Consider the following 23198-nt stretch of genomic DNA (forward strand, 5'->3'; position numbering starts at 1 on the left):
TTCCTCCCTCACCCTCCCACCTTGAATTTTATTGGATTTTCCAGGAATTTTCAAGGGAAAATCTTCAGTTAGGGGATTTCTCTGGGAAAAAGAAAAAAAAAGTGGGAATTTTATCATGGAATAAATTCCCTCAGGGAATTTTTCCCACATTTTTCCAGGCTCATCCACGATTTATTGGAATCTGCCCCCCAGCTCCAATTCCCAAACCAATCCTGCTTTTTCCCACTTTTCCTGTTTTCCTTGGATCCAGGTGATTCTGGATTTAAGATCCCAGGAAAAGCAGGAATGGGGAAAATGTGGGAAAGTGACTGATATTCCCATTAAAATAAAGAAGGGAATGGAAATAAATGGGAAAAATCAGGATTGGTTTGGAATTTGGAAAATCCTGAGCTGGGGTTAGGAATTCTGGGAAGCTCTGGAATTCAAGACTTGGGGGTCTCAGAATGGAGCTCCCAAAAAATCCCATCCCAGATAATTTCCCTCCCAAAATTCCCAGATCTGTGGAAAAAATTCCATTGATTTGGACTCTTCCCAGGCCCTGATTCCAGCAGGAATTCCTGGAATATCCAGGTTTGGGAACATCCCAGGGATTAATTCTCATTCCCGCCTTTCCTGCAGCCTGAATCCATCCAGGAAAAGGCTGATCCGACAGAAGAATCCTGTGGGATCGGGATCTTCTGGAGCCCCTGGATCTGGGATTTGTTGTGTCCAGATGTTGGGATCGGATCTCTCCCCATCCCCTGGATCTGGGAATTTCTCCTGCCCAGATGTTGGCCTAGGAAACTCCCGGAGCCGAGGAACCATCTGGAATGTGGCGGGATTCCCAATTCCAACCGGGATTTTGGGATTCCCTGACTTCGCCATCCCGAGAAATCTCAAAATCCCCAAATTCCCGGGTTTTCCCTAAAATCGGATCGTCCAGCGCGGGATGCGGGCGCCCCCTGGCGGCGGTGATAACCGGGATTCGGGAACTGATGTTTGGGATTTGGGATCCTGGGTTTGGGGTTTGGGAACTCCGGGGATTTGGGATTTAGGATTTCGTGTTCCGGATTTGGAATTTGGGTCTTGGGAACTCCAGAATTTGCGTTTTGGTATTTGGGATTTAGGGTTTGGGGTTTGGGATTTGGGTTTTGGGACCTGTCCCTGCTGCCACCTCCCTGTGTCCCCAGTGCCGGTCCCGTGTCCTCTCTGCCACCTCCCCCTGTCCCAGTCCCCACTGTCACCCTCCCTGTCCCCTCTGCCACCTCTGTGTCCCTGTTCCCATCCTGGCCACGGAAATTTGGGATTTAGGATCCGGGATTTGGGATTCGGGGATTGGGGATTTGGAACTTGGGGTTTGGGATTTGGGACCTGTCCCGGCTGCCACCTCCCTGTGTCCCCACTGCCAGTCCCATGTGTCCCCACTGTCACCTCCCCTGTCCCTGTCCCTAGTGCCACCCCCCGTGTGTCCCTGTTCCCATTCCAGCCATGGGAATTTAGGGTTTGGGAATTTGGGGTTTGGGATTTGGGGATTTGGGATTTGGGGATTATCCCGGATTTCCATCTCACCCTGCTCCATCAACTCCAGCATCCCCAGAGGGAGGAAAACCGGGAATTCTTGGGTGACCCAGAGGGTTTTGGGGTCCCACCGGCCACGGGATTTGGGATTGGGGGATTCCCTCCTGGAATTCCATTTTTTATTCAAAGGTCCCAAAAAGAAAAGGAGTCTTCAGCCAAATTCCCGATTAATTCGAAGCGTTTGCCTCCACAATTAGGGATTTACTATCCGTGGAGAAATCCCAAATGGAACCAAAGAGGCAAAACCTGGGAGAAAATCCCAGTTTTTTGGGCAGTTTTCCTTCGGGAAGCTCCGGAGAGGGAATGAAGGGCCTTTCCCAGAGCCTCACCCCGGAAAAATCTGGAATTCCGAGGGAAAAGGGATCCTCCAAGGGTTAAAAAAGCGGGGAAAAGGGAAATTGCACTTTTTAAAATCCCGACTGGATGCAATTCCCGTCTTCTCCCGGAGGGCAGGATCCGCTTTGGAAGCGCTTCCCGGCACCGAATCCCGAGGAATTCCACCCAAATTTCACTCCGGTAGACATCCCAGGGTTTTTTAAAAGTGAGGAAAAGTGAAAATTCCATTTTTAATTTCTTTTTTTCACGCCAGGATGCACTTCCGGCGTCCCCCTAGAGTTCGGGATCTGCTCTGGGAGCGAATCCTTGGAGCAAATCCCGAGGAATTCCACCCGAACTTCGCCTCCCTCCCGGGCAGGAGGAGGGAGAGGGAGAGGGAGAGGGAGAGGGAGAGGGAGAGGGAGAGGGAGAGGGAGAGGGAGAGGGAGAGGGAGAGGGAGAGGGAGAGGGAGAGGGAGAGGGAGAGGGAGAGGAAGGCTTGGGAAAGGAGGAGAAGGAAAAGGAGGAGAAGAGAAAGGAGGAAGAGAAAGGAGAGGAGGAGGGAGGGAGGCTTGGAAAAGGAGGAAGGGGAGCAGAAGGGGGACCAGGAGGAGGCGGGGTCGGAGGAGGAGGAAGAGAAGGGAGGAAGGCTTGGAAAAGAGGGGGAAGAGAAGCAGGAGGGACAGGGGGAGGAGGATAAAAGGGGGAAGGAGGAGGAACAAGGCGAAGGAGGAAGAGGAGAGAGGAAGGCTTGGAGAAAGAGAAGAGGGGAAAAGAGGAGGAGGGAAAAGAGGAGGAGGAGGAAGAGAAGGAAAAAGAGGAGGAGGAGGAGAGAAGGGAGGAGGAGGAACAAGGGGAAGGAGGAGGAGGAGGAAGGCTTGGAAAAAGAGAGGGGAAAAGAGGAGGAGGAAAAAGGGGGAGGAGGGAGAGGAGGAGGAGAAGGAGGAGAAGGAAAGAGGAGGAGGAAGAAGAGGAGGAGGAAGAAGAGAAGAAGAAGGAGAAGGGAAGAGAGGAGAAGGGAAAAGAGGAGAAGGAAAGAGGAGGAGAAGGGAAAAGAGGAGAAGAGAAAAGAGCAGGAGAAGGGAAAAGAGGAGAAGGAAAAAAGAGGAGGAGGAGGAGGAAAAAGAGGAGGAGGAGGAAGCGAAGGCGCTGCCATCCCCGCGCTCCCGACGCGCTCCGAGCGGGACGGGCCCGAGCGGCGCTGCCGCGGGGGGTGACAGACACGGGCGGGGGGTGACACCGGCGGTGACAGCGACACCGGGGCCGCCCGCGGCGATGGCGGCGGGGCTGTGGCGGCGCGGGGCGCTCTGGGCCGGGCTGCTGCTGCTGGCGGCCGCTCAGGAGCCCTGGCGGCAGCTGATCCAGTGGGAGAACAACGGGCGGCTCTACAGCCTGCTCAACAGCGGCGCCGAGTTCGTGCCCGCCGGGCAGGAGCGGCCAGCGGGGAACCGCCTGTGGCTAGCGGGGACAGCGGGGACAGCGGGGACAGCGGGGACAGCGGGGACAGCCGGGACAGGCAGCGTCCGCCGGCAGGCCCCCGTCTCGGGGACGGTGCGGGGACAAGCGCGACATCCCTTCGGCTTCGGCCAGGTGCCGCCCAACTGGCGGGACGGCCCGCTGGGCGACAGCGCGGGGGGACAGAGGCGACAAGCGGCGCGTGGCCGCCAGGCGACCGCGACAGGCTCCGGGGTGGCCGTGTCCTCGTTCGCCTTCGCCTCGGCGGGACAGCCGCCGTTTGTCGCCGCAGGGGTGGCGGCGCACGGGGAGCGCCACGAGGGTGTCCCCGCGTCCCGGAGCGCGGTGGGGACAGGGATGGGGACAGGGATGAGGACAGGGATGAGGACAGGGATGAGGACAGATATAGGGACAGGGATGGAGGCAGGGATAGGGACAGGGATGGGGACAGGGATGGGGACAGGGATGGAGGCAGGGATGGGGACAGGGATAGGGACAAATATGGGGACAGGGATGGAGGCAGGGATAGGGACAGGGATGGAGACAGGGATAAGGACAGTGATGGAGACAGGGATAGGGACAGGGATGGGGACAAATATGGGGACAGGGATAAGGACGGGGATGGGGACAGGGACGGGGATGGCGTTCCCGCTCCAACCCCGTGCGCTTCCCGAGGATTTTGGGGAGGAGCAGAACCCCTACGGAGCCGCGGGATTCCCGCTGGATCGCCGCTATTCCCACAGTCTGTACCACGACGCCGATCCCGAGCCGCACACCGGGATGGGCTCCATGGAAAACCTGGGATTTGGGGCGCAATTCCCGCCCCACGAGAGGCAGCCGCCGTTCCGGGCACCCGAATCCTTTGGGATCGCCCATCCTGAGCCCTTCATTCCCGAAATTCCACAGGCCGTGCCCGACGGTCAAGCCCGGATCAGCGTGGGCAGTGTCTACAGGCCCAGCCTTGGGGCGCGGGGTGAGTTTGGGTTTCCTTGGGGTTGGTTTCCTTGGGATGGGTGGAATTCCCGGGATTCGCTCCGAGGCCGGAGCGAGGATGAAGCCAGAGGGGTTCTTGGAATTTTGGGAATGGTGGGAACAGGGAGGGGAGGAGCAGGGCCCGGCTGGGGGAGCTGAGATTGGGATGGGGCTGGGCTGTGTCCAAGGTGATTCCTGGGGTCTGTCCCAGATAATCCCATAATTTTGGGATGGGGCTGTGCCATGTCCCAGGGTACCCCAAACTTGTGGGATGGGGCTGTGCCATGTCCAAGGTAATTCCGTAATTTTGGGATTGGGTTGTGCTGTGTCCCGGGTGATCCCATAATTTGTGGGATGGGGCTATGCCATGTTCCAGGGCATTCCTGGGGTCTGTCACAAGGCATCCCATAATTTTGGGACAGGGATGTGCCGCAGCACAGATCATCCTGCATCCAAGGGGCGTTCTTGTGCCATGGATTGGGATCACACCGGGATGGGGCAGGGCTGGTCCTGGTTATCGATGGGGTGTTTGGGATGAGATAGGACAGGGCTGGATCCCGGTTATCAATGGGATGGGATGGGATGGGATGGGATGGGATGGGATGGGATGGGATGGGATGGGATGGGATGGGATGGGATGGGATGGGATGGGATGGGATGGGACAGGGCTGGATCCCAGTCATCCATGGGGTGTTTGGGATAGGACAGGCCTGGATCCCATTATCCATGGGATATTTGGGATGGGACAGGGCTGGATCCCAGTTTTCCATGGAGTGTTTGGGATGGGACAGGCCTGGATCCCATTATCCATGGAGTGTTTGGGATGGGATAGGACAGGGCTGGATCCCATTATCCAAGGGATATTTGGGATGGGACAGGGCTGGATCCCGGTTTTCCATGGAGTGTTTGGGATGGGACAGGACAGGGCTGGATCCCATTATCCAAGGGATATTTGGGATGGGACAGGGCTGGATCCCAATTATCCTGGTGGGGACACACTCCAGTCCTGGATGGATGGAAGGATGGATCTGTGCTCCCCCCATTCCCAGAGGTCACTCTGGGGTCACTCCTTCCCCATCCCAATGAAATCCCATGGATTTGGGCTGAGCTTTCCAAGGGTTTTTATTCTGTGCTGGAGCTGGAGGGGTGTGAGGAGCCCCCGGGAGCCATTCCCAGCCCATCCCTCGGGAATCCTGTCCCAGCCTGACCCCGTGGCCTGTCCAATCCCATCCCAGTTTTCTGGGAAAAGCCCATCCCAGAGGATTTGGGGCAGTGGGAAGGGCCCAGCCCACCCCTGCCCTACATGGAACACTCCAGGAAAAACTCAGGAATGGGATTTTTTTGGGATCTCAGGAGAAGCTGGGAACGGGGCACGGGCGGTGAAGGATGTGAAGGATTCAGGGACATGTCCAGGGAGTGCCAAAATTCCCAAGGCTCCAGAGGGACACCCGAGGACAGCTGCCCCGCCGATGACCTGACAAAGATTCCGGCCAAATTCCCTGGGAAAGATTCCGGCCAAATTCCCCTTTGGCAGCATCCGTGTCCTTCCAGGATCCCTGGGAGCCGGGAGGTGCCGGTGGCTCCGCCAGGGAATTTGGGACACCCAGTTCCCAGAGCTTCCCACTTTTCCTGGAGAAATTTCACAGGAATCAAGCTCATCCCATGACATTCTGGCCTCTCTCCGGGTCACTCGCGGAGTGTTTTGGGAATGTTGTCACCTCCCTGTCACCTCCCAGGGATCCTAATTGGAGCAAATGATTCCCAGCGCCAGATCTGGCGTTAATTGTTAATTGTTAATTATTAATTATTAATTCAGCGGCCAAAGCTCCTCAGGAGCCTCCTAATCCCAGCCAGATCGGCCAGGAATGTTCGGCATTCCCGGCCCCCGGCTGGGGGTTAATGAAGGAATCCGATCCCACTGTTTTTATCGGGGAATTATCGGGGTTTCTGTAGGGATGGGGACATGGAGGGGGTGTCCAGACCGGGTGGGGAAATCAGGGAAGAGGGGTTGGAAAAGATTCCAGAGGTGGGGGGGGAGAGGAGCAGCTCCTGGAGGGTGGGAAGGGAAGGGGGCTCCAAACTCCAAAAGTTTTCCCTATCTGGATCCCAACCCCAATCTTCTTTCCAGTGGGTTTCTTCGTCCTGATCCCAGCCCAGATCCCATCTCCAGGGATTCCCACACCCCAATCCCATTTCCAGGGGTTCTTCATCCCAATCCCAGCCCAGATCCCATCTCCCGGGATTCCCACACCCCGATCCCATTTCCAGGAATTTCCTCATCCCAATCCCAGCCCAGATCCCATCTCCCGGGATTCCCACACCCCAATCCCATTTCCAGGGGTTCCTCATCCCAATCCCAGCCCAGATCCCATCTCCCGGGATTCCCACACCCCAATCCCATTTCCAGGGGTTCCTCATCCCAATCCCAGCCCAGATCCCATCTCCAGGGATTCCCACACCCCAATCCCATTTCCAGAGGTTCCTCATCCCAATCCCAGCCCAGATCCCATCTCCCGGGATTCCCACACCCCGATCTCATTTCCAGGGGTTCCTCATCCCAATCCCAGCCCAGATCCCATCTCCCGGGATTCCCACACCCCGATCCCATTTCCAGGAGTTCCCTCATCCCAATTCCAGCCCAGATCCCATCTCCAGGGATTCCCACACCCCGATCCCATTTCCAGGAGTTTCCTCATCCCAATCCCAGCCCAGATCCCATCTCCCGGGATTCCCACACCCCGATCCCATTTCCAGGGGTTCCTCATCCCAATTCCAGCCCAGATCCCATTCCCGGAGGTTTCCCAATCCTGATCCCATCCCCAGAGGTTTCCCAACCCCAATCCCAAAACAAAGCCCATCTCCAGGAGGGTTTTTCCCCCTGACCCCATAGATTGGGTTCCCCAGGGTTGGTTTTGGAAAGAAAGTGGGATTTGGGAATGCCATGGGGTGCTGGGAATTTGGGTCTCATTTGTAATCCTGTGTTGGGAAGTGTCGGAATTCCCAGGAAAGTCCCCCTTTGGTGGGGTCAGATTTGGTATTGGAGTAATTCCAGGAGCTGGGAATCCCAGGATTCTGTGGGATGGAGGAAGGATTCTGCTGGGATGGGGTGGGATTGGGATTGGAATTGGGATTGGAAATGGGAATGAGATTGGGAATGAGGATGGGATGGGAATGGGAATTGGAATTAAAATTGGGATGGGTGGCATGGGATTTGGATTGGGATGGATATAATGGTATTTACTGGATGCACTGGATTTATGAGATTGGGATTGTGAATGGAAATAGAACTGGAATTGGAATTGGATTAGATTGAATTATGGGATTTGGATGGGATTGATGGGATTGGATACCAGAATCCCTTCAGTCATTTGGGATTGGGGTGGGATTGATGGGATTGGAAATGGGAATGGAATTGGAAATGGGGTTGGGAATAGGATTGATGGGATGGGATTGAGAATGGAATTAGAATTGGGGTTGGGAGTGGGATTGGGATTTGGATTTGGATTGAAGGGATGGTGTGCCAGAATCCCTTTGGTCACTCCAGGTGTCCCCATTCCCATTTCCTTCGCTCCCAGCCTCCCCCGCTCCTGCTTTTCCTTGGCTCCCTGTGGGATTTTCCTGCTGATCCCGGCACACCTGCACCAACAGGGGCTGATTATCCCAATTTTCTCCGGGAACAGACACGGAAATCTCCTCTGGCAGCTCCCAGAGTGGCTGAGGGGCCGGGCGGGAAAACAAAACCTCTTCCTGCTGGGATCATCCCAATCAAGGGATGATTTTCCCTGGATTTCTGGGAAGTGGGAAATCGCTGGCTCAGCAAAACTCCCCCGGAATTTGGGGTGGGATGGGGACAATTCCAGAGGTGGGGATCCCAAATCCCGATATCCCGTGAATTCCAGAGGTTTGACCCCAAAAGGAGGGGCGAGATCCTATAAAAACCACGGGGCTATCCCAGGGCAAAATCCAGTGGGAAAGGGGAAAATCCAAATCCCATTAAACTCCCCGTTGGTCCGGGAGTCGGATTTCGCTCCGGAGCTTCCAAGAATTCCTTATAAACAACAGCAGGGAGGGGAAAAAGTTTCTAAAGGGATGGAAAGCGTTCCCTTGGCTGGCCCGGCGTACTTTTCCATGGGGTTTTTTGTGAGGAATTTTTTTAAGGGATGAGGGAGAAGTTTTTCCGAGCTCTCCCATTTGTTTTGGGTTTGGTTTTTTTTTTTTGTTTTTTTGGGTCCTCCCCCCCCGGGAATTACATCAGCGGGAATGGGGCAGGAAATGAGCTCCAAAGGAATGACGTGATCCCTCCAGGGAAGACAGGCCCAGAAAGAAGGAGGCATTGTTCTCCTTTCCAGGGAAAAACAGGGGAAATGGGGAAAAATGGGAAAAAATGGGGGAAATGGGGGAAATATAAGAATAGGGGAAAATGGGGGGAAATTGGGAAAAAATGGGGAAAATGGGGGGAAATTGGGAAAAATGGGGGAAATGGGGGGAAATGGAGGAAAATTAAGGAAAATACGGAAAAACGAGAAATGGGGGAAAACTGAGAAAAATGGGGGAAACAGGGGGGAAATGGGGGTGAAATGGGAAAATGTGGGAAAACTGAAGAAAACTGGAGAAAACTTTAGAAAAATAAGGAAAAACCAGGAAAATGGAAAAAAGGAGGAAATGGGGGGGAAATGAGAAAAACAGGGGGAAATGGGGGAAAACAGGGAAAAATAGGGAAGAATGGGGAAACACGGAAAAACTGGGAAAATGGGAAAAATGGGGGGGAAAGGGGAAATGGGAGGAAAACGGGGAACTGGGTAGGGAAGTGGTGCCACAGGGAAGGGGGGATCATCTGAGAATGGGAAGGGGTGGGAATGGGATAGGGATTGGGATTATGGGAATGGGGATTTTGGGAATGAGGATAGGCATTTTGGGAATGGGATGGAGATTTTGGAAGTGGGATGGAGATTGGGGAATGGGGAGAGGGGCGGGGACAGGAGGGGAATGATGATTTTGGGAATGGGGAATGGGGTTGGGAATAGGGATTTTGGGAATGGGATGTAAATGTGAGGAATGGGATGGGGATAGGGATGGAGGTGGGAGTGGTGATTATGGGAATGGGGCTGGGGCTGGGAATGGGGATTTTGGGAATGGGCTGGGCATGGGGATTATGGGGATGGGGATGGGACCAGGGATGGGGATGAAGATTTTTGGGATAGGAAGAGGGATAGGGAGGGGAATGGGAATGGGATAGGGATGGGAATAGGGATGGGAATATGGGTTATGGAATGGGGATGAAGATTATTGGGATAGGAATGGGGATGGGGATAGGAGTGGAGATTTTTTGGGTTAGCTACAGGGATAGGGATTGGAATGGGGATGGGGACAGGGTTAGGGATAAAGATTATAGGAATGGCATGGGGATGATGGGAATGAGGAGAGGAAGAGGATGGGGATTATGGGACTGAAGAGTATTGGGATAGGAACAGGGATAGGGATGGGAATGGGGATGTGGATTTTGGGAATGGAGGTGGGGATAAAGACTGTGGGTATGGGATGGGAACAGGGATAGGGGTGGGGATGAAGTTTATGGGAATGGGGTGAGGATGGGGATAGGAGTGGGATGGGGATGAGGTGGGGCTGGGAATGGGGATGGGACACGGAGAAAGGAAACTGAGGCACGGAGAGCCTGGCTAGCATCCCCCCATCCCCATCCTTCCCAAGGCGCTGGTTCCAGGACAATTCCAGGTGCTGGAGGCACCTTTGAGAAGGGGGAGGAATTCCAGCTCCTGCTGGACTCCATAAATCTGGGAAACCGAGGCAGCCCCGCCTGCCCCCGCATCCCTCTGTCCGTCCCAGCTCTTTCCAGATCCAGGGAATTGTCTGGAATTTCAGGAAAGGAGGGATAAAGGCAGGGATAACGCCGCTTTTCCCCCGTTTTGGGATGAAAAACAGGGACTGGGGCAGGGAGTCGGGATCCTGTTATTCCAGGGATTGTCGCCGTTGTCCCCGCGTGTCACAGGGACCCATCCCAGGGCCAGGACTGGGAATGGCTTCCAGGGGAGAGGCCGGAGCGGGAAATGGAGGCTTGGATGTGCCAGAGGGGCCGCGGGCAGGAGGGAGGGGAGGGAAGGGCGGATTTTCCAGCTGGAAATTGGAAAAACCTGGCCGGGCTGGGGACCCGGAACTTCCCCGCTGGGCTGCTGGGAGAAGGAGCCCTGGTCCCGACCGATCCCTGTCCCCAGGGATGTCCCTGTCCCCAGTCCCTGTCCCCATGCTCAATCCTGGATCCCGTGTCACCAATCCACGTTCCCAATCCCTGTCCCCATGCTCAGTCCTGGATCCCGTGTCCCCAGTCCCTGTCCCCAAGGATGTCCCCATGCTCAGTCCTGGATCCTGTGTCCCCAATCCCTGTCCCCAGGGATGTCCCCATGCTCAGTCCTGGATCCTGTGTCCCCAATCCCTGTTCCCAGGGATGTCCCCATGCTCAGTCCTGGATCCTGTGTCCCCAATCCCTGTCCCCAAGGATGTCCCCATGCTCAGTCCTGGATCCTGTGTCCCCAATCCCTGTTCCCAGGGATGTCCCCATGCTCAGTCCTGGATCCTGTGTCCCCAGTCCCTGTCCCCAAGGATGTCCCCATGCTCAGTCCTGGATCCTGTGTCCCCTGTCCCCAAGGATGTCCCCATGCTCAGTCCTGGATCCTGTGTCCCCAATCCCTGTCCCCAAGGATGTCCCCATGCTCAGTCCTGGATCCCGTGTCCCCAATCCCTGTCCCCAGGGATGTCCCCATGCTCAGTCCTGGATCCCGTGTCACCAATCCCTGTTCCCAGGGATGTCCCCATGCTCAGTCCTGGATCCTGTGTCCCCAGTCCCTGTTCCCAGGGATGTCCCCATGCTCAGTCCTGGATCCTGTGTCCCCAATCCCTGTCCCCAAGGATGTCCCCATGCTCAGTCCTGGATCCCGTGTCCCCAATCCCTGTCCCCAGGGATGTCCCCATGCTCAGTCCTGGATCCTGTGTCCCCAGTCCCTGTCCCCAGGGATGTCCCCATGCTCAGTCCTGGATCCTGTGTCACCAATTCCTGTCCCCAGGGATGTCCCCATGCTCAGTCCTGGATCCTGTGTCACCAATTCCTGTCCCCAGGGATGTCCCCATGCTCAGTCCTGGATCCTGTGTCACCAATCCCTGTCCCCAGGGATGTCCCCATGCTCAGTCCTGGATCCTGTGTCCCCAGTCCCTGTCCCCAAGGATGTCCCCATGCTCAGTCCTGGATCCTGTGTCCCCAGTCCCTGTCCCCAGGGATGTCCCCATGCTCAGTCCTGGATCCTGTGTCCCCAATCCCTGTTCCCAGGGATGTCCCCATGCTCAGTCCTGGATCCCATGTCACCAATCCCTGTTCCCAGGAATGTCTCTGTGGTCAGTCCCAGATCCCAGATTTGTCCGGGCCTCCCGGGTCTGTGTCCCCAAACCCAGGGCATATCCCTGTCCCCAGGGGCTGTCCCTATGCTCAGGGATGTCTCCATGGTCCCGCAGGCCCCCCAAATCTGATCCAGGATGTCGCCAGTCCCTGTCCACATATTCCCAGCAGGTCCCTTGGATTTCATCCCAGATGTCCCCAGTCCCTGTCCCCAGTGGATGTCCCCATTTTCCCACAGGTGTCCTGGAACTAATTCCAGATGTTCCCAATCCCTGTCCCTGTTTTCCCAGCACATCTCCCGGATCTGATCCCAAATCCCAGCTATATCCAGGCCTCCAAGAAATTATGTGTCCCTGGGGGATGTCCCCGGTCCCTGTCCCCAGTGATGTCCCCATTTTCCCACAGGTGTCCTGGAACTAATTCCAGATGTCCCCACTCCCTGTCCCCATTTTCCCAGCACATCTCCGAGATGTGATCCCAAATCCCAGATACATCCAGGCCTCCAAGGGCTGTGTCCCTGGGGGATGTCCCCGGTCCCTGTCCCCAATCCCTGTCCCCGTTTTCCCGGCAGGTCTCCCAGATCTGGTCCCAGATCCCAACTACGTCCAGGCATCCACGTACGTGCAGAGGGCTCACCTGTACTCGCTGCGCTGCGCCGCCGAGGAGAAGTGCCTGGCCAGGTGAGATTCCTGGGAACAAGAGAGATGGGATCCCTGGGAATGGGAAAGATGGGAGAGATGGGATTACTGGGAATGGGAGTGATGGGAGAGATGGGAACGGGAGAGATGGGATCACTGGTAATAGGAGAGATGGGATCGCTGGGAATGGGAGTGATGGGATCACTGGGAATGGGAGTGATGGGAGAGATGGGAACGGAAGAGATGGGATCGCTGGGAATGGGAGAGATGGGATCGCTGGGAATGGGAGAGATGGGATCGCTGGGAATGGGAGAGATGGGATCACTGGGAATGGGAGTGATGGGAGAGATGGGAACGGAAGAGATGGGATAACTGGGAATGGGAGAGATGGGATCGCTGGGAATGGGAGAGATGGGAACGCTGGGAATGGGAGTGATGGAGGAGGAGGATTCCTGGGAAGGGGAGAGGGAGGATTCCTGGGAACGGGAATGCTTTGGGATCGGGGCGGGGGGGGGGGGGGGGGATGTGTGGAGAAAAGGGAGGAGGGAAAAGGGCTGGGAGGATGGGGGAGGGGTGAAGGGGAGACTGGGGAGAGGAGGATAAAGGGAGGACTGGGATGGGAATGGGGATTTTTGGGAAGGATGGGAAGCCTGGATGAGGGGGAGATGTGGATGAAGTGAGGGGAGAGGGTTCCTGGGATGAGGGGGAGATGGGGACATCGAAGGAGAGAGGGACAGGGTGGAGAAGGGGGAGGGGCTGATACAGGAGAGGGAGGGGGATGGAAGGGGCAAAGGGGAGAGGGAAGGACAGGAGAGAGGGAAGGGGAAAGGAAAAGGAAAGAGGAAAAGGGGAAGGGAAAAGGGAGGGAAGGGGAAAAAGGGTAAAGGGGGGGAAAGGGGATAAAAAAGGGGTGGGGGGGAAAGGGGAAGAAAAAAGGCAGAAGAAGAGGAAAATATGGAAGGAAAAAAGCAAAATAGAAAATGGAAAATGAAAAGTGGACAATGGCAAAGGAAAAGAGAAAGTGGGAAAAGGGAAAAGGGAAAAGGGAAAAGGGAAAAGGGAAAAGGCACTGGGAGCAGCCAAGCAAAGCCCGGACGGTTCCTCTCCTCCATCCCTTCCTTTCCTGGGGACGAAATATCACTGTCCCACTGTCCCGCTGTCCCACTGTCCCACTGTCCCGCTGTCCCCGTTATCCCCATTATCAACATTGACCCCACTGTCCCCACTATCCCCACTATCCCCACTGTCCCCACTATCCCCACTATCCCACTATCCCCACTATCCCACTATCCCACTATCCCCACTATCCCACTATCCCCACTGTCCCCACTATCCCCACTATCCCACTGTCCCCACTATCCCCACTATCCCCACTATCCCACTATCCCACTATCCCCATTATCCCACTATCCCCACTATCCCCACTATCCCCACTATCCTATTATCCCCACTATCCCACTATCCCCATTATCCCACTGTCCCCCCTATCCCACTGTCCCACTGTCCCCCCTATCCCACTGTCCCACTGTCCCCCCATCCCACTATCCCCACTATTCTACTATCCCCACTATCCCACTATCCCCATTATCCCCACTATCCCACCATCCCCACAATCCCCACTGTCCCCCCTATCCCACTGTCCCCACTATCCCACTGTCCCCCGTGTCCCCGCTGTCCCCAGCACGGCGTACGCGGCCGAGGCCACCGACTACGACGTGCGGGTGCTGCTGCGCTTCCCGCAGCGCGTCAAGAACCAGGGCACGGCCGACTTCCTGCCCAGCCAGCCCCGGCACAGCTGGCAGTGGCACAGCTGCCACCAGTGAGTGTCCCCAGCTGTCCCCAAGCTGTCCCCTCCCTCTGCTGGCAGCTTTTTGTGGCGTTTCAGTGACGTTTCTACGTTTGCTGATGTTGCTTTGGGACCTCGGTGTGTGGTGTCACCTTCCTTGGGCTCTTTATCCCCAAAGCCACCACACTCCCAGAGTTAATGTCCCCAGGGCCACTGCGTTGGTGGCCCCTCGCTGTCGCAGTGAATGTCCCCAAGGCGGGAGCTGCCACCTGCTGTGCCCCAGCACTGATGTCCCCTCCGCCCATATCCCCTCTAAAGGGTGGGAACATCCCCTGAGTGTCCCCTGAATGTCCCCTGAGTGTCTCGAGTGTCCCCTGACTGTCCTCTAAATGTCCCCCAAGTGTCCTAAGTGTCCCCTGAATGTCCTGTCACTGTCCCCCGAGTGTCCCCTGAATGTCCCCTGAATGTCCCCAAGTGTCCCCTGAGTGTCCCCCAGTGTCCCCTGACTGTCTCCTGATTGTCCCTTAACTGTCCGCTGAATGTCCTCCGAGTCTCCCCACTGTCCCCTGATTGTCCCAAGTGTCCAGGGAGTGTCCCCAGCATGTCCCCAACGTGTCCCCAGGCACTACCACAGCATGGCAGAGTTCAGTCACTACGACCTGCTGGATGTCACCTCGGGCCGCCGGGTGGCCGAGGGACACAAGGCCAGCTTCTGCCTCGAGGACACCACCTGCGACTTCGGCCACCTCAAGCGCTACGCCTGCACCGCCCACACCCAGGTGACACACGGGGACAGCTTCCTTTGTCACTTCTTTGGTCACTTTTGGTCCCTTTCAGTCCCCTTTTGTCACTTCCTGTCACTTTTTGTCACTTTTGGTCCCATTTTGTCCCCATTTGTGGCGCTGGGCCTGCACCACCTACACCCAGGTGACACCCAGGGACAGCACCTTTGTCACTTCCTGTCACTTTTGGTCATTTTTAAGTCCCCTTTTGTCACTTCCTGTCACTTTCTGTCCATTTTGGTCCCTTTTGTCCACATTTTTGGCGCTGTGCCCACACCCAGGTGACACCCGGGGACGGCGCCTTTGTCACTTCTGTCACTTCCTGTTACATTTGGTCACTTCCTGTCACTTTTGGTCACTTCCTGTCACTTTTTGGTCCCCATTTTTTCCTTTTTGTCCCCATTTCTGGCGCTGCGCCTGCACTCAGGTGACACCCAAGGACAGCGGCCTTTTGTCACTTCTGTCACATTTCTTCCCTTTTTTTTGTCCCTTTTGATCCTTTCTGGTCCCTTTTTGTCCCATTTTGTCCCCTTTGATCCCTTTTTCTCATTTTCTCCCCTTTTCTGTGTCTTCTTTTGTCCCTTTTTGTCAACTTTTGGCCACTTTTTGTCCTTTTCCCCTCCTTTTTTCCCCTCCCTTTTATTCCCATTTCCACCCTTTTTTTTTGTCCCTTTTCCTCATTTTTTGTTCCCATTTTCCCAATTTTTCACCCCATTTTCCACAGGGTCTCAGCCCAGGCTGTTACGACACCGATGGGACCCTTTTGTCCTCCTTTTTTCCCCATTTTTCCTCATTTTTTCCTTCTTTTTTCCCCATTTTTCCTCCTTTCCCCCCCATTTTTCCTCCATTTTTCCTCCTTTTCCCCATTTTTCCTCCTTTTTCCCCATTTTTCCTCCTTTTTCCTCCTTTTCCCCCGTTTTTCCTTCTTTTTTTCCATTTTCCTCCTTTTTTTCCTCATTTTTCTTCCTTTTTTCCCCCATTTTTCCTCATTTTTCCTCCATTTTTCTTCCTTTTTCCTCCTTTTTTCCCCATTTTCCCCATTTTTCCTCCTTTTTCCCCCATTTTTCCTCCTTTTCCCCATTTTTCCCATTTTCCTCTTTTTTCCTCCTTTTTTCCCCATTTTTCCCATTTTCCTCCTTTTTCCCCATTTTTCTTCCTTTTCCCCCATTTTTCCTCCTTTTCCCCCATTTTTCCTCCTTTTTTCCTCCTTTTTTTCCCCATTTTTCCTCCTTTTTTCCCCATTTTTCCTCCTTTTTCCCCATTTTTTCCCCATTTCCCCCCATTTTCCCCATTTTTCACCCCATTTTCCGCAGGGTCTCAGCCCAGGCTGTTACGACACGTACAACGCCGACATCGACTGCCAGTGGATCGACATCACCGACGTTCCACCCGGGAATTACATCCTCAAGGTACCCTGGGGTCATTTTGACCTTAAAAAAATCCCAAATTTTGCCTCCCATCAGGATTTTCCCACCCTTGGATTTTTTTTTGTTTGTTTGTTTCCCAGGGTGGTTTTTCCTGCTTTTTTTCATTTTTTTTTTTTTCCTTGATTTTTGGGATATTTTTTTTGTCCCCCTTCACTATTCCCTATTTTGAGCTTTTCCCCCTGATTTTCCCATATCCCAGGTAATTTTGGGATTCCCCCCCCCCCCCCCCGCTGATTTTCCCCTTGCCCTGTTGAGATCTGGGGATTTTTCCTGATTTTCCCTTTTCCTTGATAATTTGGGGATTTTTTTTCTTCTCCTTTCCCTTCCCCTTGTTTATTTTTGGGATTTCCCCCTGATTTTCCCATTTCCTTGATAATTTGGGGATTTTTTTTCCCGCTGTTTGCTTTTCTATTTCCCTGGATATTTTTGGGATTTTTCTCCATTCCTTTTCCCTATATTTGGGATTTTTTTTTTTCCCCTTTCCCTGTTTATTGTTGGGTGGTTTTCCCTGATTTTCTCCTTCCCTATTAATGTTGGGATTTTTTTTTCCCCCTGTTTATTTTCCCTTTCCCTGTTGATTTTTTGGGATTGTCTCCCCTGATTTTCCCGTTTCCCAGTTTTAGGATTTCCCCCGATTTTCCCTTTTGCTTTTTGGGATTTCCTTCCCTGATTTTCCCTTTTCCCCATTTTGGGATTTCCCCCGATTTCCCTTTTACTTTTTGGGATTTTCCCCCTGATTTTCCCCCTGATTTTCCCTTTTACTTTTTGGGATTTTTTTTTTTTTCCTGCTGATTTTCTAAATTCCTTTTCCCGATTTTTCCCGTATTCCCAGGTCCAGGTAAATCCCAAATATTTAGTGCTGGAATCGGATTTTACCAACAACGTCGTGCGCTGCCACATCCACTACACCGGGCGCTTCGTGTCCGCCTCCAACTGCCGCATTTCCCAGTACGCAATTCCCAATCCCAAAAAAAAAAAATCCTATAAAGAAAATGCAGCCTCTTTTTCCTGCTTTTCCCCCTTTTTTTTTTCCTAAATTTTCCTGCTTTTTTCCAGATCTTTTTCCTGCTTTTTTTCCTAAATTTTCCTGCTTTTCCCCTGTTTTTTTTAATAAATTTTCCTGCTTTTACCCGCTTTTTTCCGTTTTTTCCTAAATTTTCCTGCTTTTTTCCAACTTTTTTCCTAAATTTTCCTGCTTTTTTCCAGCTTTTTTCCTAAATTTTCCTGCTTTTTTCCAGCTTTTTCCCTAAATTTTCCTGCTTTTTCCCTGGTTTTTTTCCCTAAATTTTCCCACTTTTTTCTCCCACTTTTCCCAGGTTTTTTTCCTGCTTTTTCCTGCTATTTTTCCTAATTTTTCCTGCTTTTTTCTCCCACTTTTCCCAGCTTTTTTCCTGCTTTTTTTCCTAAATTTTCCTGCTTTTTCCCTGCTTTTTTTCCTAAATTTTCCGGCTTTTTTCCTTGTTTTTTTCCTAAATTTTCCCACTTTTTCCTGCTTTTTCTCCTAAATTTTCCTGCTTTTTTCCAGTTTTTTTCCAAAATTTTCCCAACTTTTTCCCCTACTTTTCCCACTTTTTCCCGCTCATTTCCACAATTTTTTAAAATAAATTTTCCTGCTTTTTTCCTAAATTTTCCTGCTTTTTTCCCTGTTTTTTTCCCCTAAATTTTCCTACTTTTTTCTCCCACTTTTCCCAGTTTTTTTCCTGCTTTTTCCTGCTATTTTTCCTAATTTTTCCCGCTTTTTTCTCCCACTTTTCCCAGCTTTTTTCCTAAATTTTCCTGCTTTTTCCTGCTTTTTTTCCTAAATTTTCCCACTTTTTCCCTGTTTTTTTCCTAAATTTTCCCACTTTTTTCCAGTTTTTTTCCTAAATTTTCCCAACTTTTTCCCCTACTTTTCCCAGTTTTTTCCCGCTCATTTCCACATTTTTTAAAATAAATTTTCCTGCTTTTTTCCCTGTTTTTTTCCCTAAATTTTCCCTTTTTTTCTCCCATTTTCCCCACCTTTTTCCTGATCTTTTCCTGCTTTTTTCCTAAATTTTCCTGCCTTTTTCCAGATCTTTTTCCAGCTTTTTTCCCTAAATTTTCCTGCTTTTTCCCTGTTTTTTCCCTAAATTTTCCCGCTTTTTTCCAGCTTTTTTCCTAAATTTTCCTGCTTTTTCCCTGGTTTTTTTCCTAAATTTTCCCACTTTTTTCTCTCCTTTTTTTTTTTCACTTTTTTCCTGCTTTTTTCCTACATTTTCCCACATTTCCCCAAAATTTCCAGATTTTTTTTCCTGCTTTTTTCTCACTTTTCCCCAAAATTTTCCCACTTTTTGCCCCATTTTTCACTCTTTTCCCACTTTCCCCCATTTTCCTGCTTTTTTTCCCACTATTTTCCACAAATTTTCTTGGTTATTTCACATTTTTTCCCCCACTTTTTTTTTTCTTTTTTCCTGCTCTTTTCCCAATTTTTCCTGCTTTTTCCCTACATTTTCCTGCTTTTTTCCTTGCTTTTTCCCCCAAATTTTTCTGCTTTTTTTTTGCATTTTCCCCACATTTTTTCTTTTTTCCTCTTTTTCCCCCACTCTTTTCCCAAATTTTCTCACCTTTTCTCCCTTTTTTCCTACTTTTCCCCCAAATTTTTCTGCTTTTTTTCACATTTTTCCCACTATTTTTTCCTTTTTCAGCTGCTTTTCCCCCCACTTTTTCAGGCTTTTCCCACCACCAGTACAGAATTCCCATTCCCAAAAAATCCTGGAATACAGCCTCCTTTTCCTGCTTTTTTCCTGCTTTTTTTAGAGCTTTTTCCCAAAATTTTCCTGCTTTTTTTTCCCCCTTTCTTCCCCAAATTTTCCTAGATTTTCCCCCACTTTGTTTTTTGCTTTTTCCCCTCTTTTATTCCCAGTCTTTTCCGACTTTTCGCCCTTTTTTTTTTTCCATTTTTCCCACTTTTTTTCCTGGCTTTTCCTTTTTCCCCCCGCTTTTCCTTTTTTTTATCCTTTTTCCTAAATTTTCCTGCTTTTTTTTTACATTTTTCCCCGCTAGTTTTTGCTTTTTTTCCCAACTTTTTTCCACTTTTTTCCTGCTCTTTTCCCACTTTTTCCCAAATTTTCCCACTTTTGTCCCATTTTTCCACTGCTTTTTCCCCCACTTTTTTCCCCTCTACCCTCCACTTTGTTCCAGGTTTTTTTTTTTTTTTTTTACTTTCTTCCCATTTTTTCTGTTTTTCCCCACATTTTTTGCTTTCCCCCCAATTTTTCCTGTTTCTTCTGCTTTTCCTCCACTTTTCCCCCCATTTTTTTTCACTTCTTTCCCATTTTCCCAACTTTTCCCCGCTTTTTTTCTGCCTTTTTTTTCCCCCCTTCTTTTTTCCCCACTTTTGTCCCCACTTTTTCCCAGATTTCCATACTGCTGAAGTTTAGGGGAAAAAAAATCAAAATACGGGATTTTCCAAATCTTCCATGGAATTTTCGGGGATTTGGTTATTTGAGGTCGGGATTTTCTTTCTTTCCTATGGGATTTGCTGGAATTTGGGGGTTTGTTCCTTTTCCATGGAATTGTCCAGGATTTGGGCTGCCAGTTGGGATTTTCCTCATTTTCCATGGAATTTTCTGGGATTTGACCATTTGGGGTTGTTTTTTTCCTCCTTTTCCATGGAAATTCCTGGGATTTTCCCATTTTTTCCCCACGCAGATCCTGATGGCAGCTGAATCCCAGGAATGTTGCCCGTCCCCTTTCCCAGGAAGTTCCCAAGGTGGCTCCGAAGAGTTCCCAAAATTCCCCCTTTTCCCAATAAAAAGTAGGGAAGCCACGAGGTCTCTCTGGAATCTTTTTTATCCCAATTTTTTCCCCCATTATTCCCGTTTTTTTTTATCTCATTTCCCGAGGGAATCCAAGGCTGAAATAAAAACAGGGATCGCCCCAATGCTCAAAAAAATCCTCGTGATCCTTAAAATCCTTGGGAATTTTTGGGAATGTCCCCGAGGTGGGGTGAGAAAGAAACAGCTCTGGGAATTTTGGGGAGGAAATCCTGTAAAGTTTTTAGGGAATTTTTTTGGTTTCCTGCCTTTTCTAAACCTGCAGAGACTGGAAGTTGGGATTTGAGAATTTTGGAGCTGGGAATGGGGACAGTGGGAATGGAATGGGGATACTGGGAGGGGAATGGGGACACTGGGAATGGGACACTGGGAATGGGAATGGGGACATTCAGAATGGGGACACTGGGAATGGAACACTGGGATAGGAATGGGACACTGGGAATGAGAATGGGGACACTGGGAATGGAATGGGAATGGGGACAGCAGGAATGGGGACACTGGGAATGGGAATGGGGACATTGGGAAAGGAATGGGGATACTGGGATGGGAATGGGGACACTGGGATGGGAATGGGGACACTGGGAATGGGGATATACAGAATGGCGACATTGGAAATGGGACACTGGGAATGGGAATGGGGACACTGAGAATAGGGACAGTGGGAATGGACACTGGGTCACTGGGATGGGGACAGCAGGAATGGGGACAGCCGGAATGGGAATGGGATACTGGGAATGGGGACACTGGCATAGGGATGGGAACACTGGGATGGGGACAGCAGGAATGGGGACAGCCGGAATGGGAATGGGATACTGGGAATGGGGACACTGGCATAGGGATGGGAACACTGGGATGGGGACAGCAGGAATGGGGACAGCCGGAATGGGAATGGGGACACTGGGACAGGACTGGTCACCCTCCCCACCCCATTCCCAGGATTCCTCCCCAGAGTGACCCCTCGGACACCGTTTGTCCTTCCAGGATTTATTGGGAATCCCGTTGATCTTTCTGGGATCTATTGGGAAATCCCGTTGATCTTTTTGGGATTTATTGGGAATTCCGGTGCCTCAGGCCGAGGCCCAGCACGGCTCCGGCCACCGCCACAACGGCCACGGCGCAGCCCAGCGCCGTCCCCATGCCCAGCGGTGTCACCGTGCCTGCAAAGCGACAGGAAGTGGCACAGAGGTGAGCGGGGTTGTCACCGGTGTCACCGACTGATCGTCACCGGTGTCACCGATGTCACCTCAGGGGACTCACCCGGGTGGCTCTGGGGGCGCTGGCCCTGCGGGTCGCTGGAGAGCAGCACTGGCCCGATGACAACGTCGGCTTCGGAGGTGGCACCTGGAGACAGCAGGGGACAGTGAGGGGACAATGAGGGGACAGCGAGGAGGGACCACCGTACCCCCGCTGTCCCCACGTCCCCTCTGTCCCTGGTATCCCCACGTTCCCCTGTCCCAATGTTCCCCCTGTCCCCGTGTCCCCCTGTCCCCTCACCGTCGTGTCGCCGGTACCGGTGGCCATTCCAGGGCTCCGGTGGCCGCAGGCCCCGGGCCAGCGCGGCGCTGCCGCAGTTGCCGAGCTCACAGCAGCTGCAGATGTCCCTCGTCCCCTCCACGGGTGCCCAGCTGCGGCGGGAGGTGACACCGGTCACCGGTGCCACCCTCAGCAGGGAGGTGACACCGATCACCCAGTGCCACCCTCAGCAGGGAGGCGACGGCGATGTCCCCGCGGTGTCACTCACGTGTTGCGCGCCTTGCTGAAGGAGCAGGCCTTGTTCAGCACGTCTGGGCTCTGCTCGGCCGGCATCACCTTCAGGTGACACGTGATGTAGATCTGCGGGGAGGGGACACTGCTGGGGCCACTGCGGGGCTGGGGACACCAGGGTGTCCCCGAGGCGTCCCCGAGTGTTACCAGGCTGCGGGGGTCCCCGGCGAAGCGGAAGGCGTCGATCTGGAAGCGCAGCACGTCCTGACGGGGACGGGGGGTGACAAAGGCCGAGCTGGTGGCATCGGAGCGCCCGTCCACCAGGCAGCTGCGGGGACAGCGGGGTCACATCCCTGGCTGGCACCGAGGTGTCCCCAAGTGCCCCCAGGTCATCCAGGGAAGTGACAAGGGTTCAGCACCACCAGGGTGACCCTCAGATCCCCAAATGTCCCCAGAATGTCCCCAAAATGTCCCGAACTCACGCAGTGAAGTCAATAATGGAACACTGGGGAGGGATGAGGCGTGACCACCGTGTCCCAGACCTTAAAGTGTCCCCAAATGTCCCCAGATATTCCCAGGATCATTGAGGTCATTGATGGCACACTGAGGTGTCACCACCCCGACTGTGTCCAAATGTCCCCACAAGTCCCCAAACTGTCCCCAGAGGTCCCCAGAGCACCCACTGAAGCCAATGATTGGGGTGAGATGAGGTGCCACCCTCCCCCTGACCCCCAAATGTCCCCATAGGTCCCCAAGTGGCCCTAAACTCCCCAAATTCACCTGTTGAAGTCAATGATGGCGTAGTGAGGTGTCACCACCTCCTGACCCTGTCCCAAAACATCCCCAAATGTCCCCAAACGTCCCTGAATGTCCCCAGATGTCCCTGAATCTACCCACGTGTCCCTAAATGTCCCCAAAGGTTCCTGAATGTCCCCGAACTTCCCCAAATGTCCCAAAACATCCCTGAATGTCCCCAAATGTCCCCAAATGTCCCTGAATCTCCCCAGATGTCCCTGAATCTCCCCGAATATCCCCAAATGTCCCAAAACATCCCTGAATGTCCCCAGATGTCCCCAGATGTCCCCGAACATCCCCAAATGTCCCAAAACATCCCTAAATGTCCCTGAATGTCCCCAGATGTCCCTGAATGTCCCCAAACATCCCCAAATGTCCCAAAACATCCCTGAATGTCCCCAAGTGTCCCCAGATGTCCCTGAATGTCCCCGAACATCCCCAAATGTCCCAAAACATCCCTAAATGTCCCCAAGTGTCCCCAGATGTTCCTGAATGTCCCCGAACTTCCCCAAATGTCCCAAAACATCCCTAAATGTCCCCAAGTGTCCCCAGATGTCCCTGAATGTCCCCGAAC

General features: G+C 52.8%; 1 protein-coding gene across 1 annotated transcript; it reads left to right on the forward strand.

Annotated features, from left to right (window-relative positions):
- Window positions 1-2540: 2540 nt before the first annotated feature.
- Window positions 2541-20000, forward strand: LOXL1 (lysyl oxidase like 1; the record flags this gene model as incomplete). The annotated part of the gene is made up of 8 exons (XM_062501694.1): window positions 2541-2576; window positions 3220-3649; window positions 3959-4300; window positions 12270-12378; window positions 14018-14155; window positions 14745-14901; window positions 16218-16313; window positions 17164-20000. Coding segments are annotated over 8 exons (1512 nt in total), but the record flags the coding sequence as incomplete, so codon positions are not given.
- Window positions 20001-23198: the final 3198 nt, after the last annotated feature.

Source organism: Cinclus cinclus, chromosome 13, assembly GCF_963662255.1.
Source record: "Cinclus cinclus chromosome 13, bCinCin1.1, whole genome shotgun sequence".
Lineage (NCBI taxonomy): Eukaryota > Metazoa > Chordata > Aves > Passeriformes > Cinclidae > Cinclus > Cinclus cinclus.